The sequence below is a fragment of the Armigeres subalbatus genome, chromosome 2, assembly GCF_024139115.2.
Source record: "Armigeres subalbatus isolate Guangzhou_Male chromosome 2, GZ_Asu_2, whole genome shotgun sequence".
NCBI lineage: Eukaryota > Metazoa > Arthropoda > Insecta > Diptera > Culicidae > Armigeres > Armigeres subalbatus.
The window spans coordinates 459,881,456-459,898,817 of record NC_085140.1 but is presented as its reverse complement, the minus strand read 5'-3'; the positions used below and the strand labels follow the sequence as shown (position 1 = coordinate 459,898,817).

Below are 17,362 nucleotides of genomic sequence, written 5' to 3'. Positions count from 1 at the left end.
TTGGCCTTTTTCAAAGTGTCATAAATTAAAGGATTTAATTCAAAAGTGAGTTCTAATGCGTATTTACACAGTAAATTTAATCTATTTTGAGGCCCAATGTCGATTGCCATCAAAATTTTAGCGCGAATTTTTTCTTCTCGTTCCAAAAAGGCTGCGAAATTCGGTTGTGGGCACCTTTATTGGTTCAATTATGGGCACCCTCATTTTATTGATAAATCATTCAATATCGTTTTACTTGTCCTTAACTTATTTTTTAATAACGTTTTTATTCAGTTTTCAAAATTATTTTGACATAATTGTTCGAAATAATGAGTTTATTTAATATTTTTGTTCTTTTGGCATGTCTAGTTATTATACACACTTTTTGGAACAAAGCGTTGACCGATTTGCTTGCAACAAGTTGCATTCGATGGGGAATGCTTTCCTATTGAAAATTGGTCAGATCGGACTATGGGATCAACATTTATGGCCATATTATTATTTTTTGCAATGAACGAGAAAGGCACTATTGCCGCTGGGGTTATTAACCAGGATTTTTTTGACTGAGATCCATACCAATAAAACGTAAATCAATGAAAAATTGAAACCCATTCACCTAAAGTGCTATTTTAGACCTTGCTAATGTGATTTTTTTTTCAACATCCTCTTTAATGCACCGAGGGAGGCATCATCACTGCTAGGTGAATTGACTTGAGTTTTTTAGTGTCTCCTGGATTTTAGAATATATAAACTATTCCTTGTCTTTAAATCTGGGTGGTTTTTATTTATGCTTCTTTATTTTTAGCCAAGTTTTCAAGGGTGCCCACAACCGAACCACAAAATGAAAATGTCCAAAAATGTCAAATTTTCTAAATTGTCAATATTTTTTTCAAAATCGATGAAATCATATTAATTTCTTTGCTAGTAGTAAGGTTATAAGTTTAGCTTTCGATTGCTATGCAAATGTCGACATAAGATCAACCAGGGCCAAAGTTATGGACCAAACACAAAAGGGTGCCCACAACCGAACCTCCACCCCTATATATCTGAGGGCAAGAAGACTAAAATATGTATAAGAGACCTTTATAAACGGTTCTGCTCTACAACCTCCAGACTGCCGGTGAGAGCGATGACCCATTCTCTCCCCAACCGATTTCCGCAGGAATTTCTAAAGCAATTTCAAGAGAAAATCCGAAGGAATTCTCCTAAGAGAGTTTTGGGAGGTTTCCCAGATAAAATTTCTCAATGTATTTCCGTAGGAATTCTGACCAAATTTCCAAAGGAGCTTCCGAGGAAATTCTTTAAAAAAATGAAATTTCGAAGGAATCTCTTGATGAATTTCAGAAGGAATTTTCAAGATGCAAGTGTTCTTTAAGAATTAAAAAAAAATCCCATAGGAATTTTTGAAGGAATTCTTTAGAGAAAATCTGATGGAATTCCTAGAATTCCTTCTTTGAGCTTTTAAAAGAATATCTTGATGCTTTCAAAAGAATTTCTGTATCTATCTCCGAAGTAATTTCCTAAGAATTTGCCGAAAGAATCCCTGGAAAAAAATCTTGAAGAAATCTGTAGAGAAATTCAAGAAATTCATTTTCCTTTGGAAATTCCTTTAGGAATTTTAGGAATTTAGGAATTCTTTAAGGAAATTCTGGAAGATTTCAGATTTTCAGACAAATTTTTGAAGAAGTTTTCGAAAAAAAAACTCTAAAGGAATTTCAGAAGGTGTTCCTAGATTTATTTGCTGAGGATTTTTTAAGAAACTATTTGAGCATGAACATGAGCATGATTGACCGCCCACGGTTGCTACTCCGTTATTGCCAGGCCAGCTGTAATTACACAGAGAACCAACAGATGATGTTTGGGACTAACAGCATCCTCAATGTGTAAGAACTGGTGACCCAATATCAAGCAATACCAGCGCCGGCCGTGTCCGAATGCAGGTCAATTAAGGAATGGGTAGGAAAATGTTGACGTGATACTCGCTTTGAAGGAAGCCGACGAGTCATCTGCACTTCCACGAGAAATCACTGGGATGTTGGATATATGAGGTAAGGGTTGTAGCAGGGTTCGTTTTGGTAAACGGTATGCCGAGTGTAACGTGTAGTATGATCGAGGTTAAACAAAAACACAATCGAAGGCGCACTCATTAATTGACTTATCGACCGCACAAAGCAAAACAAAATAATTCGATGATCGCACGATCGTTCTGCGAGCTGAAGGAAACACGATCGAACACGTACTATTTTTTATTTGCATATAAATTTACTCACCCGCACAACGCAGAACAAAATATTTCGATGATCGAGCGATCGTTTTGCATTTTAAAGGAAACACGATCGGACGCGCACTCAATTTTTTACTTGCCATTTAATTTACTTATCCACACAAAGCAGAACAAACATTTCGATGATCGCGCGATCGTTATGCTTGCTAAAGAAAACACAATCAAACGCGCACTAAATTTTTACTTGCAAAAATTTTTGTTTGTTCCAAAAATGCCGAAAAACTGAAAAGTAAAATATGTATGAAATGCACCACCTATTTTTTCAAAATCAATAATCTTAAGTTTGTCGCAAGATTGAAAGCGGCTGATAATAAGAAAAAAATGAAGCCTTCATGCGGAGTAAATTGCTCAAAATATGTTCAAAAATATTTAAAAAAAAAATGTTTTTTCGATTCAATTAATTTGTGATTAATTTCTTCAACGCTTTTTCATAAGATGAGAAAATATATCAATATCAGTCTTGGAGATTGACTAATGTGAAGGATTGTGCAGAATAGTGAAACAATTTTAGTGGAATATATTGGCATATTTGGAATGCCTTTTCAGGGAGGCGTTTAGTTTAGGTGGAAATACACAATATCTTATATATAAAAATGAAATGGTCTGTGTTCGTATCCGCATAACTCGAAAACGGCTGGATGGATTTTTTTCATTTCTTCAGCAGAAACATTCGTTATAGTTTCCGACGGGTTTATATGATATTTCCTAATGCGAAAATTACGAGTAAAATTGAGCAAATCGTGAAAAACCAAAATTGTGAAAAACAAAAATGCGAACTTTGCATGGGCAGTTTGGAACGCACATTCTCGCCTATAGTAGGCAGGACAACGTCTGCCGGGTCGACTAGTTTTGAAATAAAACCGTTTGCAAGTTATATTGTTGAATTTTTTGAATCATTTTGTAATTACTATGCTAGATTCAGAACAAGGGGTTTTCACACTGTGGTAGATCTCCATGTCGGGGTGATGCACCAATAGTACTAGGAGGTTTTAATCCAGCACGATTCAATGTAGAATGTTGGACGTCTTGTCGGTCGTCTATTTCAGAAATTTCGATTATCTTCTCCACCCGTCAACAAAATTCTTAAACCCGAAGGCGAACAAACTCCTACGCAAAACTCCGATCATCTTTTCGAGAAACTTCACACCATTCTAGGTACCTAATTCGGAACAGAATTCTTCATTGCTTTGACAATGCATCATATATAGTATCCTGATAATCTTCCTGCACGGCACAATTTTAAATTCTTCAACGTAAACCATTGCTCTTCTTTTAAAATTCCACTTAGATTATTTAACACAAACACCATTTAAAGGCAAATTCGTCATAGAAAACGACCTTCTTCCCTACCGGAGCGTTTTCATTAAGGAATTGGAATACTCTCCCAACACTTTGTTAACACTTTCACCTACTGTAACAATTCCATTGAAGTCCGTAGGGAAGACTACCCATGAAATAATCTTCACTTATTTTTAGAAATATTCAAAAAAAATGACAGAAAGCTTCACAAAAAAGCCAAACTTTGAAGAAACTATTTGAGGAATTACTACATTGAATGAATCACTGGAGGATATACCGATGGATTACTTAAAGTAATTTACGATGGAATTCCTGAGGATTTTTTAAGGTATGCATGAAAGATCTTCTGGATGACAAATCGAATTAATTCCTGGGGGAATCTTTTTACGAAAAAATATCTGGATTATATTCCCAACGTACTTTTGGATAAATTCATCAAATACCACCTGAATGAATACTCCAAGAAATTTCTGCAGAAGTTTCCGAAGCAACTCCTGAAGTAAATTCCTAGGGAATTTTTGAGAATATCTTAACTGCACTACCGTAATATGAAAAAGTGACGTATACGCCATTTTCCAAAAATGGTGTTAACGAGTACTACTCATCGAGCTCTTTAACAGAAAAATGGAAAACATGCATGTTGTAAAATGGCTGTTACGTCACTTTTCCAGATTACGGCAGTGCAATCCCCATATTTTTGGTTAATATTTTTGGCATAAAGTCTTAATTCCAGATTCAAAACAGGGTTTTGTTTTACTACTGTCCGGATTTGCGCAAGAATTTCCGAAAGAATTTCTTCAGATGTCCCTGACGGAATTCTTGTGAATAAATTCCTGTATTAATCTAGAAATTTATATAAAAATCCAGTAGGAATTCCTTTTAAAAATTCCATTGGAATTTTTTGCGTGGATGCCTTTAATATAAAGTGACCAGATTCTTATCAACTTACTACACCCAGTATGATGGTAGCTACTCGATTTTATACGAACAAATACCCCAAAATCTTGGGATTTTAAAGTATTTCTAAAATAACAAATGTTTTACAATCAATTCTTTGTCTGAGGATATTGTGTAGTAGGTACACTGGGGACGTCTTTCACACGAATCGTTTTTAGGCGACTATTTTACACGATTTTCCGGACTTTGAAACACGTGGGAGCCGCAGAAAATTAATTTTCGATTAAATTTTTATTTTGTGAGGATTTTGGGATTTACGAATTTTTGCGAATTAGGCAGAACACCCCCCTACGTAAAAACCGATCTCAGTGTATATTATGTATTATGAGATAAGGGTTCGACTCCCGCTACAGTCATGAAACTTTTCGATAGCAGAAATATTCTTAAATTTACTGGGTATTGTCCGTTTACTTTTGTAGGTGAGTGTTCAGTCTGACCAACCACTACTTGCTGGAAACAGTGAAATTGTCTTTTTTAATATTCGGATGTTTCAGCCGTTTTCCTGATTACATATTCTCCTTCCAAATTCAGATTATTGTCATGACCTAAACTTTTCAGAATATATTCAGATATTTTTGGTTTCATAAATCTTTAATATTCTCACATTCCACAGACAATCCAATTCAAATGCTTCAGATTTCTCAGATTTTTGCATCATCCAGAGTCAGGCATAGAAACTCAACTCAATAATCCTTGGCATGCCTAGATTAAATAATACTTACGGAAATTGTCTGTTTTGTCAAAATTATTCAAACCTTCATTATTTAGATTCAGTTGACCCTCTAGACAGCCCAAGTTAACCTTTTCCTGATGGTCACTATAAGAGTAAGATATGGCCAAGTGGCCCTCTCTAGATGACATTTATATACCTCTGATAAGGGAAGATCCATTAATTACGTAATGCAAAAATTTGGCATTTTCATCCCCCCCCCATACTCCCTATGTCAAACTTTTTGTATGAGACGTCTGAAAATTTTGAATAGATCGTCACGCTTTGGCCAACCCCCCTGCCCCTTCAAAGCGTAACGTAATTTGTGGACGCTCCTTAAGCGTATTTGGAAACCGCTTTTTAACCACCCGCAAAAAGGGAATTTGGCTGCGGCAGCGGTCAAAAATGATGGTCCGAAAAAAAGGGAAACAAAGTTGCGGAGAAATAATAACAAAATTAGCTGATGATGAACATTATAATGAGGATGTCAACCCAATAACATTTATTTAGGGTTGTTTCACAATATACTTCCATTGAAATAAGTCGCGCTTTCTATTCTATAGTGACATCTATGTAAAGAGTAAGCCTGTATATCAAACGCCGGCAAAGTAATGTAGTTCAGCGCAATCATTTGAAATTAATTAAATAAATCTGTAGATTTTTCACCTTGATATATTCCTAATTCTTATCATTTTCCAGGAAAAGTGTACGAGATGTAAATATTATCTAATTATGGATTTCAGCGATAAATTTCACTAACTTGAAAATACTTCTTTTTCCAATATGGCCATCATGAAATCCGATCAGAAAAATATTGCTAATATTTTACGTCCTTATTAACTCTTGGCAATGCAAATATTCTTATTGAGGTTATTCATTTGACCACATTACGACCAAAAATTGTGGCTTTTATCGAGCTTTGAAAATGTTACTTTTTGCGCTTTTCATCACAACCGTATAGTAGCTCATGGAATTAATCGGCATATGACGTTTGAAGCTTTTACAGCAGATTTATCGAACGAACATCGAACGCAAAAGAGCTGTTTGGGCGGTCCTAGCCCTGACTGGTAAAGGCTGTCTCTAGGTTGCAATTTTCAGAAGAATATATCTTCTGATGTCAGTGCCCAATATGCAATCAAACATTTTTACCGAAGAAAAAAAAATCCTCTCGAGTTTTGAAAGGCTCTCTAGTCTGCCATGACCATAGCCTAGAATGTTCTCCTTTTCTCTAATAAATTAAAATTGTGAATCGAGCATAGGGCATTGCGCAAGACAGTTAAAGATCTCATCTAAATTGGCGTTTTTCACCTCCCGAGATCATTCGACGGCACTCTAGCTTTCTATCCTATCCTGAATAATTATAAAATTTAAGGGGAAGAAGATCAACATCATTTTGTTAATTGAATTTCTAGAAAATCTCACTGCCCTAGCAACACTCGTAAGAGTCTTAACTCCCACAGAAACTTCGACATATTCTAAATAGAATTAAAACAACGATTGTTTTCAAAAGTGGTCGAAAAGATCTCTTTAATTGGATCCGTGGAATCAAGAAGTTTGATACGTCCTAATGCAAATTTTGTTGCCAATCCGAAAGAGATCTTTTCTATAATTTGGCATGATGGTTGAGTTTGTTAAGCTTGATAACAAATACGTTCGTCGTTTGCTACATTGAAGGCAATATATATTGCCGATCAGATTATTATATCAACATATGTTCCCAGTTTTCAAGAAAGGCGACAAACGTGATTTGAGAAACTACCGTGGCATTACATCACTCGGAGTGGAGTCGAAAGTGTTTGAATCGCTGATGAACGGTAGAATGTTCGCTTCCTGCAAGAATTACATCAGCCCCTATCAGCATGGTTTCTGTGGAAACGAATCTTACCAGTTTTACTTAGTTTTGCATGGAGAACATTCCAAATAGATGCCGTTTACACCGATCTCAAATCTGCCTTCGACAAAGTTAATCATGACTTGCTGCTTGTAAAACTAGAAAAAAATGGGCTGTTCTTTTGCTTTATGCACCTGGCACAGATCATATCTGGTTGGACGCCAAATCTCGGTCAATATTGGAAACAATTCGTCCGACTGTTTCTCGAACCTTTCTCGAGTTCAACAAGGTAGCACCCTTGGACCATTGCTCTTCTCGCTCTTCATAAACGATGTAACCCTTATTCTGCGACGTGGAAATATGCTTCTGTTGTTGGCCGATGACCTTAAAATGTATGTAGTTGTCCGAGACCTCACTGACTGCTACGAGCTACAGAACTTTCTCGAAATCTTCCATGACTGGTGTACTCGGAATATGATGGTTCTAAACATTCCGAAGTGCTGTGTCATAAGTTTCCGACGAACGACTTATCCAGTTTGACTACAATATTGCTGGTTCTCAACTTCAACGTGTTGATCATGTTAAAGACCTAGGAGTTGTTTTGGATGAAAAGCTTATCTACAGCCGATAGAGCCGATCGTCAGCTTGGGTTCATGTTATAATCTACAATGAGTTCCAAGATCCGTCGTGTTTCAAAGCACTGTACTGCTCTTCGGTACACTCAATACTAGAGTTTGCATCTGTTGTTTGGAATCCCTACCAAGCTGTATGGAGTGAGCGGTTCGAAGCTGTCCAAAGAAGATTTGTCTTACGCTGATCGCTGTCGTCTACTCGGGTTGGAGACTCTAGCCAAGTGGAGGAATGTGGCTCAGTGTGTTTTTATTGCCAAGCTTTTATCATCTGAATACGATGCTCCTGAGTTGCTGTCGAGGATCAGTTTATACGCACCTGTCCGAGCGCTTCGGGCGCGAACACTGCTACACGAGGAGCCACAAGATACTAGCTATGCTGCAAACAGTTCCATTGTCGCCATGATCCATCGCTTCAACGAAGTATCTGATGAAATTGATTTCAACATCTCTTTATCCAGATTTCGCTGCCGTTGTTTTTATTGTTTGACCACCATTAGACTTAAGAATTTCATGTAGACAACACAGTCCGATGAATAAAATACAAACACAAATAAAAAAAACGTAAAAAAAGCGTTCCCGAATTCGTGAACCAACAAAAACACCCGATGACTTAAGTCACGGATTTTGGAACCCCAGTCACGTTTTCCAGAACGTTCTAGAAAACGCATTCGTGAACGCTTTATTTGCGTGAAGAGTGATTTACAATCTTTTATTCCATAGTTATAAAAAGGTTTTGGATCATTTTCAACCAATTGGATTACAGCGAAAATCAATTCCGCTAAACTAAGGCAAGTTAAATAAGATTGTGTTGGAAACTGGTGTACTATCACTTGGAGATTTGTCGAATTTTATCCAATTTATCCTAATGAGCTGAGTTGTGTACTTTCTATTTATTTTCACCACTACAGTGTCATAATTTGAATCTCCCCATCTATTGAATCAATCAGGGAAACAAGGATTTTTTTAAACTTTATTAAAGTGTTTTTTTTTAATCTACAGATTAAGTTCAACACTGCAAACAAGGATTTGATTTTAATACTATTTGTCTATATCTTCTTCTGGAAGAACATACTTCCCCTAAAAGTTCTATACTTTAATACATATTTCGAATTACAAACTTTATTTATATTACAACTTATTCGTTTGAAATGAATTAATCAATATTTAAATGCTTTCTTCATACTTTCAGATTGACAATAGTTGTGATGTACTCATTAATCAAAATGAATTTCTGAGGAAACTAGAAGAACAAGTGATACCAGGCCGAAATCCGTCGTCGGCAATCCTGCTGATTATGCCGCTTTTGGTCGCTCAGCGAAGTGCGGTGCTTGGAGTGGCCTTAGACCACCAATTCAATCAGTGCTATTATCAGCAGTATCTGCCATCAAAGACGGACATCGGAACGCCGTCGTCGTCGTCGTCGCTGGAAGGAGTCCAATTTACCAAAATAGAACAACCATCATCGGCCTCATCAGCTCAATCTCGGTCGCCATCAAACGCCGTGGATTGTCAGCCGCAGCAGCAGCGGGTGTCGGATTTTACCATGTCCAAATTCAAAGCCAGCTCCCGGCATCCGCTGTACCGCCAGTACTATGGCGCTGGCGGTGGTGGACCGGACGAGTCCCCACCCTACGAGAAGCAGGAGGAACAAGGTAAATTGTCATCAAGTCCCGATTCGCCAGGTAGATAAGAGCGGGCTGTCAAAACAAGATATTTTCACTCGGCTGAGACGGTGACGAGTTAGCGTTGATCGTTATCTTGTAAAATCTCTTACCCATGGGAAGAAAGCCGCCCGCACGGTGGCGGTGCTTTGATCAAGAACACGAAAAAATAGAAATTTAAAGAGTCTAGGAGTCGAGTTTTTACTGTCTCACTGCCACCCGATAGAAACGCCTATTTCAAACAATTGATCTCTACGCATTGTTCTTAAATATTACATATCAATTCTGAGTAAGCAAGTTACCCAATCGTTTTACAAGTTTTCGAGTACTTATATAAAGTATTGTAGCATTAAAAACGAATGTCCGCTCATTTTTCGTAATTGTAATTTGGTAAAAACAGTTGGAAATACTTGCAAGTTCGGTAAAGTTTTCCATTAATTCTCATGTTTCATAATATGTACACAAATTAAGTATAAACATTGTGGAAACATGAAAATCACCAAGAAAGTTCTTCAATATGGAAATAATAGGTACTATTTTACACAATGCGAAACCGTAATACCACCTAAGATTTCGGCCACTGTGCGTCGCTCAAAATAGCTCTATATTAAGGTACTTCTATTAAGGTGCCAAGGAACCATAAACTTCTTATAAATCATCATTAAGTCAATCAAATAATCGTTCTAAAATCGGTCCCCTCAAGGAGAGCGTAGAAAAAAAGGACCGGCAAAGATTTGTTTAGCTCAAGGGGCAACCCTTTTCCAGAATAAAAAAAATACCATCAGCACCATCCGATTTCTTCCCTTTAAGAAGGGAAAGATGCCTTTTGTCGCGTGCGGTACGGCGTGTGACATAAAAAAGGAATAAGCTACCCCATGTGCCTTGATCGATAGATAAGTGTTTTTACAGGAAGGATAAAAAACTCAGCGCAGCTCCTCGAAAGGGGTGAACTTTATGATTTATTTAGCAAATTCCTCGACCAGTGAATGGCGCCTGATGCTTTCAACAGCTCAAGTGCGTCAAACACGACAAACTTGAGGCTTTATTGAATTTTCTAGGGTATTGTACTCTGCATTGGTCCGATGTTTAGTTAGTCACATGGAAATACTCATAATCTTGGCAGGCATGCTTGACGCTTTATCTGATTTGTTAAACCATGGGAGTACTAATCGAGAAAAATTGAATACCCTATATCAAGCAACATTTTTGATTATTAGGTGCCCTCACTTTTTACGGCCCAACTATTTTCTTCGTAGACATAAGTCGCGAACATGCGAGTGGGTAGACTGGAAAATTAGCCTGTTTGCAACCATGACATGATCACGAACAGAGGGGACGCACGCCGACGATTTCAATAAGAACGAGTTGGGTGGTGGAGTTGGTACCCAGCTTTATTTGATTTGTACAAAGTCAACCGGAATTGACAATTTGCGGGGAACATGGGGGTGCATACATTATGTGGTGATTATTGTTGTATGACGATGGGCGGTTTGTTCCCCCTAGGGAAAATCGTTTGCGGTGGGAAAATATTTCATTTTTGATGTGAAACCCTTTCAACTATGTACACCAACGAAGCCAGGGAGACTTGTCAGCAAAGCTTTACTTTCCACCCGAAAAAGCTGTTAGATGAGCCGGTTGGTTTCAGTCCCACATGTCTATTGGAACCGCTTGCCGCCTATTCGTTGATGTCATCAATGTATGGAAATATGGATTTAATTTCAAACTGTCCAACCTTGACTATTTAACTTGACTGTAAACCTAAATCGAAATTGAAATAAATTGCCTCCGCTGCAGCAGACGCGAAGATTCTCACGTTGTCCGAATCACTAATCGCAATCTAAATCAAATGAACTATTGTCTCGTTCGGTGTGTAGAAGTCACCGTATCGGTATAAATGTTTTCATTCAGCGACGGTAGCTTCTATCTTTGGCATTTATCCACCACTTAATTCCATGTTATAAATGGACGTGAGAGAAGTGGGTTTAAAAGTGAAAAAATGAAATACTTGGTTGATTACTCTAAATTTCAATATATGCAAACAGTCATTGTCAGATCAGTCGATAACATTTCTCAAAACTTGGATGTTCACTAATGGTAATTTGTTTGATGGTAAATGACAAAATATCTAACAAATAGAAGATTTCTGGTAATTACATGTTTCTTCCTGGTAGCTCGAAACTGTCACTTGAGTGTTAATTACGTACTAGCTGCGAAGGTCATTTACGCAAAGGGCACCACAATTGTCGGTTCCACTTTATAAATTTTCTCATTTAAATTTCCAAGACACAATCAAACCACGCGATATTATGCTATGCGTAGTATTTGAACGATTCCCTTGTCATTAACGGTCGTGTCGTGGAAGTAATGCAAACGAGACCTTCCCTCCCGCGTTGGCAGCCGTCCAAGAAGAGCTGTAATTATGCGACATCACGAGATCATTATCAACGCCCAAATTCAAGCTTGGGAGGGCTCGTTTTTTTCGGATCTTAATAAGCGCCTCCAGAGGGTCAAAACCAAACGAAAGTAGGCTGTGAATATAATAATCATTTTTCGTTGCTTTTCCACAAATGGAAGCAGCGCGGTCCGTAGTTACCATAACGACATGCAAAGTGACGCACACTCGCCTACTTTGCCCAGCAATTTTTGAAACGATCGCGCCCTGCTCCAAACATTACCTCTCGCAGGCATTGAGCTTTAAAGCTATGCAAATTATAACCCACTCGCAGGCTCACACACGTGAATGCCCCAATACCGGGGCGCTGGTGGTTTAGCACCTCCAACAATTGAACGATGATGGACTGACTGCTCGGAATAATTGCCACGTTTGTGATGTGTGGATCCAGATGGATTCGGTTCGATAGGGTTGAAAATCTCACTAATTATTTGTTTACCAACCGACTACCGGCGGACTGACTGACTGTCTGGTAGGACTGCGTGATATGTCCATGTGGTTGACGAATCACTGTGGCCGTATGAACGTATTGCAGCTCGTTATGGTAATTTTCAACTTTTTATTCACATATATAAATCGTTTCGACTGACACTAAGCCGCAAGCACAAGTTATGAATGTTTTACTGAGGAGAAGAGGAAATAAACCTTTGGTTGTTCGCAAGAATATTTTTAAAATGTAATGAGAGCTAATTATCATGATTTTGCATGACGGATTTCATGTTTTCAGACTTGTTGGCTTAAATTACTGGTGCGTTTTTTTTGTTCAAAAGTTTATTGAGATAAAGAAAAGTTGAGCGATCAAGAGAAGATTATAAAACAAAAACAGAGAGACTGAAACAATACTGGTAACTAACGATGTTTTAATTATACCAACTAGTGAGCACAATTTCAACGGACTAAGCCGGTAGGTATGAGCACAAAATACGACATGCAAATCTCAATCACGCACCCTTGAAGGAAACATTGGAGGAAATAAAGTAACACATACGTTATTACCCCTTTGAACAAGTTCATACAAGTAAATTTTCTGTGTTAAAAAAAAACTATCCTCATGTAAATAGTTTTCTATCTCTTCAATATAAAAACAATTCCAATCTTTCCATGTTGATTTCTACTTCGGAACTTTGTTCAAGAATTTCTTATCCAGTTTTTTTGCGCTCAGTAATGGCGGCTGTGTGGGTTCCTAAAGTACCGTTTTGACTCAAATTGTGCTATGGATAATTTTTCTGGTTTATATGTGAAAGATTATTGTGATGAGACTGTAGCGGAGCAAAACACTTGCGTTGCTGGTCAAATACATTGGCGCCAGGATCCGTGCATGCAATTTGTAAGGATTTTTCCTACTATGAATCTGAAACGATTGAGGGCAAGTACTTTAGACTGATTTTCGACGGTCTTGGAACCATTCGTCCAACTTCGGTTGAACCAGAGAGGGCAACATTGCCAGCAAAATCCAAAGCAGATTGGGAGATGAGTCGCTCAGTATTTCATGTCTACTTTAGTTTCGCTTTGCCCAGCTCAACAAGCAACGATTTTAACACTTGAAGTTTGTCAACAAATATTGTTTTTTATCCAAAAGTCCAAATTAAAAGTTTTTCTTTCAACACCAGAAAAATTCACAAAAACCGGTATTCTACTGGTGTTATCGGTATTGACTCCACCAAATACCGAATACCGGTATTTGTCAAAAATGGTCAATACCGACCACCCTATTTGAAATAGATTTGGATTGAGGTAAGATTTGTATTGTATTCGTATTAAAATTAGATTGTATTTGATTGCATTACGAAATTGATTTTGATTCACAAAGATATATGTTTAATCTGTGTGGAATTTGAAGGCAATTTTTTCTTGAAAAGGTGAATATATCGTGCATTTCGATGGTGTTTAATTATCATAATCATGGTTGGTCATTATTGAATATCTAAGCATGCAAAGCTTCTAGTAGTAAAAACTACGAAAGGAGTGTAGGTGACGGGTATTGTAGTATATTAGATTACCAGAAGGGGTTGGCATTTTTGAACTGCAGCCGAAGTTTCAATTTCGCGAGTAGGCGTCACGACAATCAGGTTCCTTCAAATAAACAAAACTCAAATATTTCCATTATGTTATTATCAAGGATTTGATAATTTGGCCATCCAATATTTAAAAAAAAAATCTTCCTTCACAGAATGTGAAAGCCACAACTCTTTGATAAAGCAATTATGAATAATAAGTGCATCACGTTATTTGTGGAATCCTCTAAACAACTAAAAAACTCAGAAACATTATTTAAGCTCTTTTAGTGGAATGTCTTCAACTGTCTAAGACGAGTTTAGTACTTCCAGCAACGAAATCTTTGGGAATTTGTTCAGAAATTTTAAAAATTCCTTTAGGGATTGTTTTGAAATTTCTTTGAAAATTTCTTCGGAAATACCGAAAGAAAATCATTCGGATATTCCTTCAGGAATTTGTTCAGAAATTGATTTAATAATTTTTCGGGATAAGTTTTAGTTAATCCTTCAGCGATTCTTTTCAGAACTCCTCCTGGAACTCCCTCCAAGAATAACTTAAGGAAATACGTTAGGAGTTCTTTTTGACATTTGTCTAGAAAATTCTTAGGAAAAATCTCTGGAAAGGCCTTTGTAAATTTCTCCGGCAATGACTCAGAAACTTCCTCCAAGAAATTCTTTTAATAAAACCAAATGAAATTTCTTCCAAAGTTCCTGCTGGAATTGTTCTGTAAATTTTGTTGGAAGTTTTCTTTTCCGGGAAATTATAAAAGAATAAAATAGAAAATTCTAAAGGAATTTTTGAAAGACCGACCTCTTGAACAAATTTGCTGGGAAGTCTTCAGAATTTCATCCAGGAATTCTTTCAAAAATTTCTTCTGGATTTTTTTTGGACAATCTTCCGAAAATTGAACTAAAAAATTCCTTAGGAATTTTGAATATTCCTTTAGAAATTCTTCTTAGTAAAACCATTTCAAGCAAGAATCATTTAAAAATTACTTCGGATATTTCAACTGGAAATTCCTTTCACATTTCCGCTAGAAACCCTTCCGAAAATCCCTGCAGGATTTTCTATTTCATTTTTTTACAAATTTCCGAAAAAAACCTTCCAACCCAATTTCCAGAATAAATCATGCAGGAGAATTTCGTATGGTTTTACTAATAGCAAAAGGAAGTAGGTACCTATGACATTTGCAAATGAATTCACAAAGGCATTCACAGAGGATTCTACGAAGGGATCCCAGGACAAATGTCAAAAGTAACTAATGAGGTAATTTTCTAAATTATTCCTGGGGGGAATTTCTGGAGTAAAAAAATCTGAAGGGTTTTCAGAAAAAATATCGAGGAAAAACCTGGAGAAAATTCAGAATGAGTTCTCAAACAAATTTCCAAAGGAAAACCTGAAAGATTATCTGAAATATTTGGCAATGTTATTTTTGAAGGAATTTCTACAAGAATTTACGGAGAAATTTCCAATAGAATTTTCAACTATGAGTCGATATTAGAAGGACCATCGACTCATGGAAATATTAGATGTGTAGTAACAGTACAGTAACATTTTGGTTTTATAACACTCTTGTAGAGTAGATTATGGTCTTCAAGAACGTTAGAAAACTTAGAATGTTACTTGGGATAGGAAATTTTTGGAAAACGGTTTGAAGGCACCATCACAGTAACCCAGAGAATATTTTTTAATATGGCATAATTTGTTTCCATGAGTCGATATCGAGTCACAGAACATCAACTCATGGAGGTTTGACTATAATAGTTTATTCGTTGTTGTGCGTGCGCCATTTGAGCGGGGCCATTTGGCCGAATACCTTTCGGCCGAATGCCATTTGGCGAAAGGCGAAAGTCATTTGGCCGAACAGACCGTTAGGCTGAAAGTTATTTGACCGAAGGGGTCATTTGGCCGACAGTGTCGTTCAGTTAAAAGAGTCGTTTGGCCGAAAGGGTCATTTCTCCGAAAGGGTCATTTGACCAAAAAGGTCGACCGAAAGGGTCATTTGGCCGATAAAAACATTTGGCCGGATAGGACATTTGAAAAGTCAGAAAAGGAGTGAGAGGAGAGACGTCTCAATTCTCATTCCTCATTTCTCACTTCTTACTGTAAAAAGTGAAACGTGCGAAGTAGAATTGAGACGTCTCTCTTCTCACTCCTAATTTCTTACTTTCCAAATGACCTTTTCGGCCAAATGTCTTATTCGGTCAAATGACCATTTCGGCCAAATGTCCTATTCGGCCAAATAACCCTTTCGGCCAAACGACCCTTTCGGCCATATGACCTTGTTGGCCAAATGACCCTTTCGGCCAAATGACCCTTTCGGCAAAATGAACCTTTCGGCCAAATGACCTTTTCGGCCAAATGACCTTTTTGGCCAAACGGTATTCGGCCAAACGGCCCTTCCCTATTCGGCCAAGTGTCATATTCGGTCTCATTCGGTCTTATGTCCTATTTGGCCAAATTCTCTTTTCGGCCGGATGACCCTTTCGGCCAAATGACGGCCAGATGGGTTTCGGCCTAATGGTTTGTTCGGCCTAGTGGCATTCGGCCGAATGGGTTTCGGTCAAACGACTCTTTCTCGGTCAAAATATATATCAGAAAAGCACTTATTCGGCCGCGATTATCGAGCGCAAAATATTGGATTGTTGAGAAAGATCGATCATCAGATAGTTCTTATGTAATAGTGGGTTTCATCATTTATTTTTAAATTTTGTTCTTGAAACCCGCTTCTAAAGTGAAATAAAAGTTAAAATGTTACTTGGGAATGAAGGCGTTTGCCCGGTCTAAAGCGAGCAGAGGAGATAATGCTTTCTTCAAATTAACGCGTTTGCCCGGTGCCACGATCCCTCGGTCGGCGCAACTCATTACCTGGATATCCGGTGAGTGCATGTCACCTACATGAGTGTCGGTCACCTACAATTGACTGATCGAAATGACAGAGGGATGTGGACAAACTCTTTAGACAAACGCGTTTGTTCGGTATAAGGCTAACAGAGGAGATAACGCCTTATTTAAATCAACACGTTTACCCAGTATAACAGTATAACTCGGTATAACTTGTCGTCATGCCTTTCTTGCCACAGCAAAGTTTACTGCCGACATTCCGCAAACTACAGAAGATACATTTCCACGTCTTTCCAATTCAAATACATGTTCGCTGGCCGGCTGAAGCCCAGTCGACACGTGGGCTGAAATTTTCTCCAGCTTTCTGCATTGAGCATGACAACTCATCTTTAATAGTCTTGAAAGGTAGCACATAATTTGTAACGAGATTTTACGGCAGGAGAATGTATTGTTCAATACCCAACTATACCCGCCCTAGCAGCACACATGTTCCACATAGGTTACTGTAACTTATATGTGACCGGATTCAGTCACAATCAAGTTGCTGCAACCGTTTTTGTCTGACTTGTGCTGCTCGGGCTAGCAGAGACCGCAATCGAAATATTATCAAAACAATAACGAATTATGTTTTTGATATTATATTAATAACATGATTGTGCAACATTGCACCGAAAACTATTTCGCGGAATTCATTTTCACGGTTGAACATTTCGCGGAAT

General features: G+C 37.7%; 1 protein-coding gene across 3 annotated transcripts in view; it reads left to right on the top strand.

Moving 5' to 3' along the window:
* LOC134213852 (protein nubbin-like) overlaps positions 1–17,362 on the top strand; it is a 346,695-nt gene that overhangs the window by 57,712 nt on the left and 271,621 nt on the right. For 2 of the 3 annotated variants that reach the window (XM_062693269.1, XM_062693268.1), the window contains exon 2: positions 8,881–9,343. The exons of the other annotated variant lie outside the window; for it this stretch is intronic. In XM_062693269.1, the coding sequence (XP_062549253.1) occupies positions 8,986–9,343 (358 nt within the window). In that variant the 5' untranslated portion in view covers positions 8,881–8,985. The remainder of the gene's footprint in view (positions 1–8,880; positions 9,344–17,362) is intronic. 3 annotated transcript variants of the gene reach the window in all.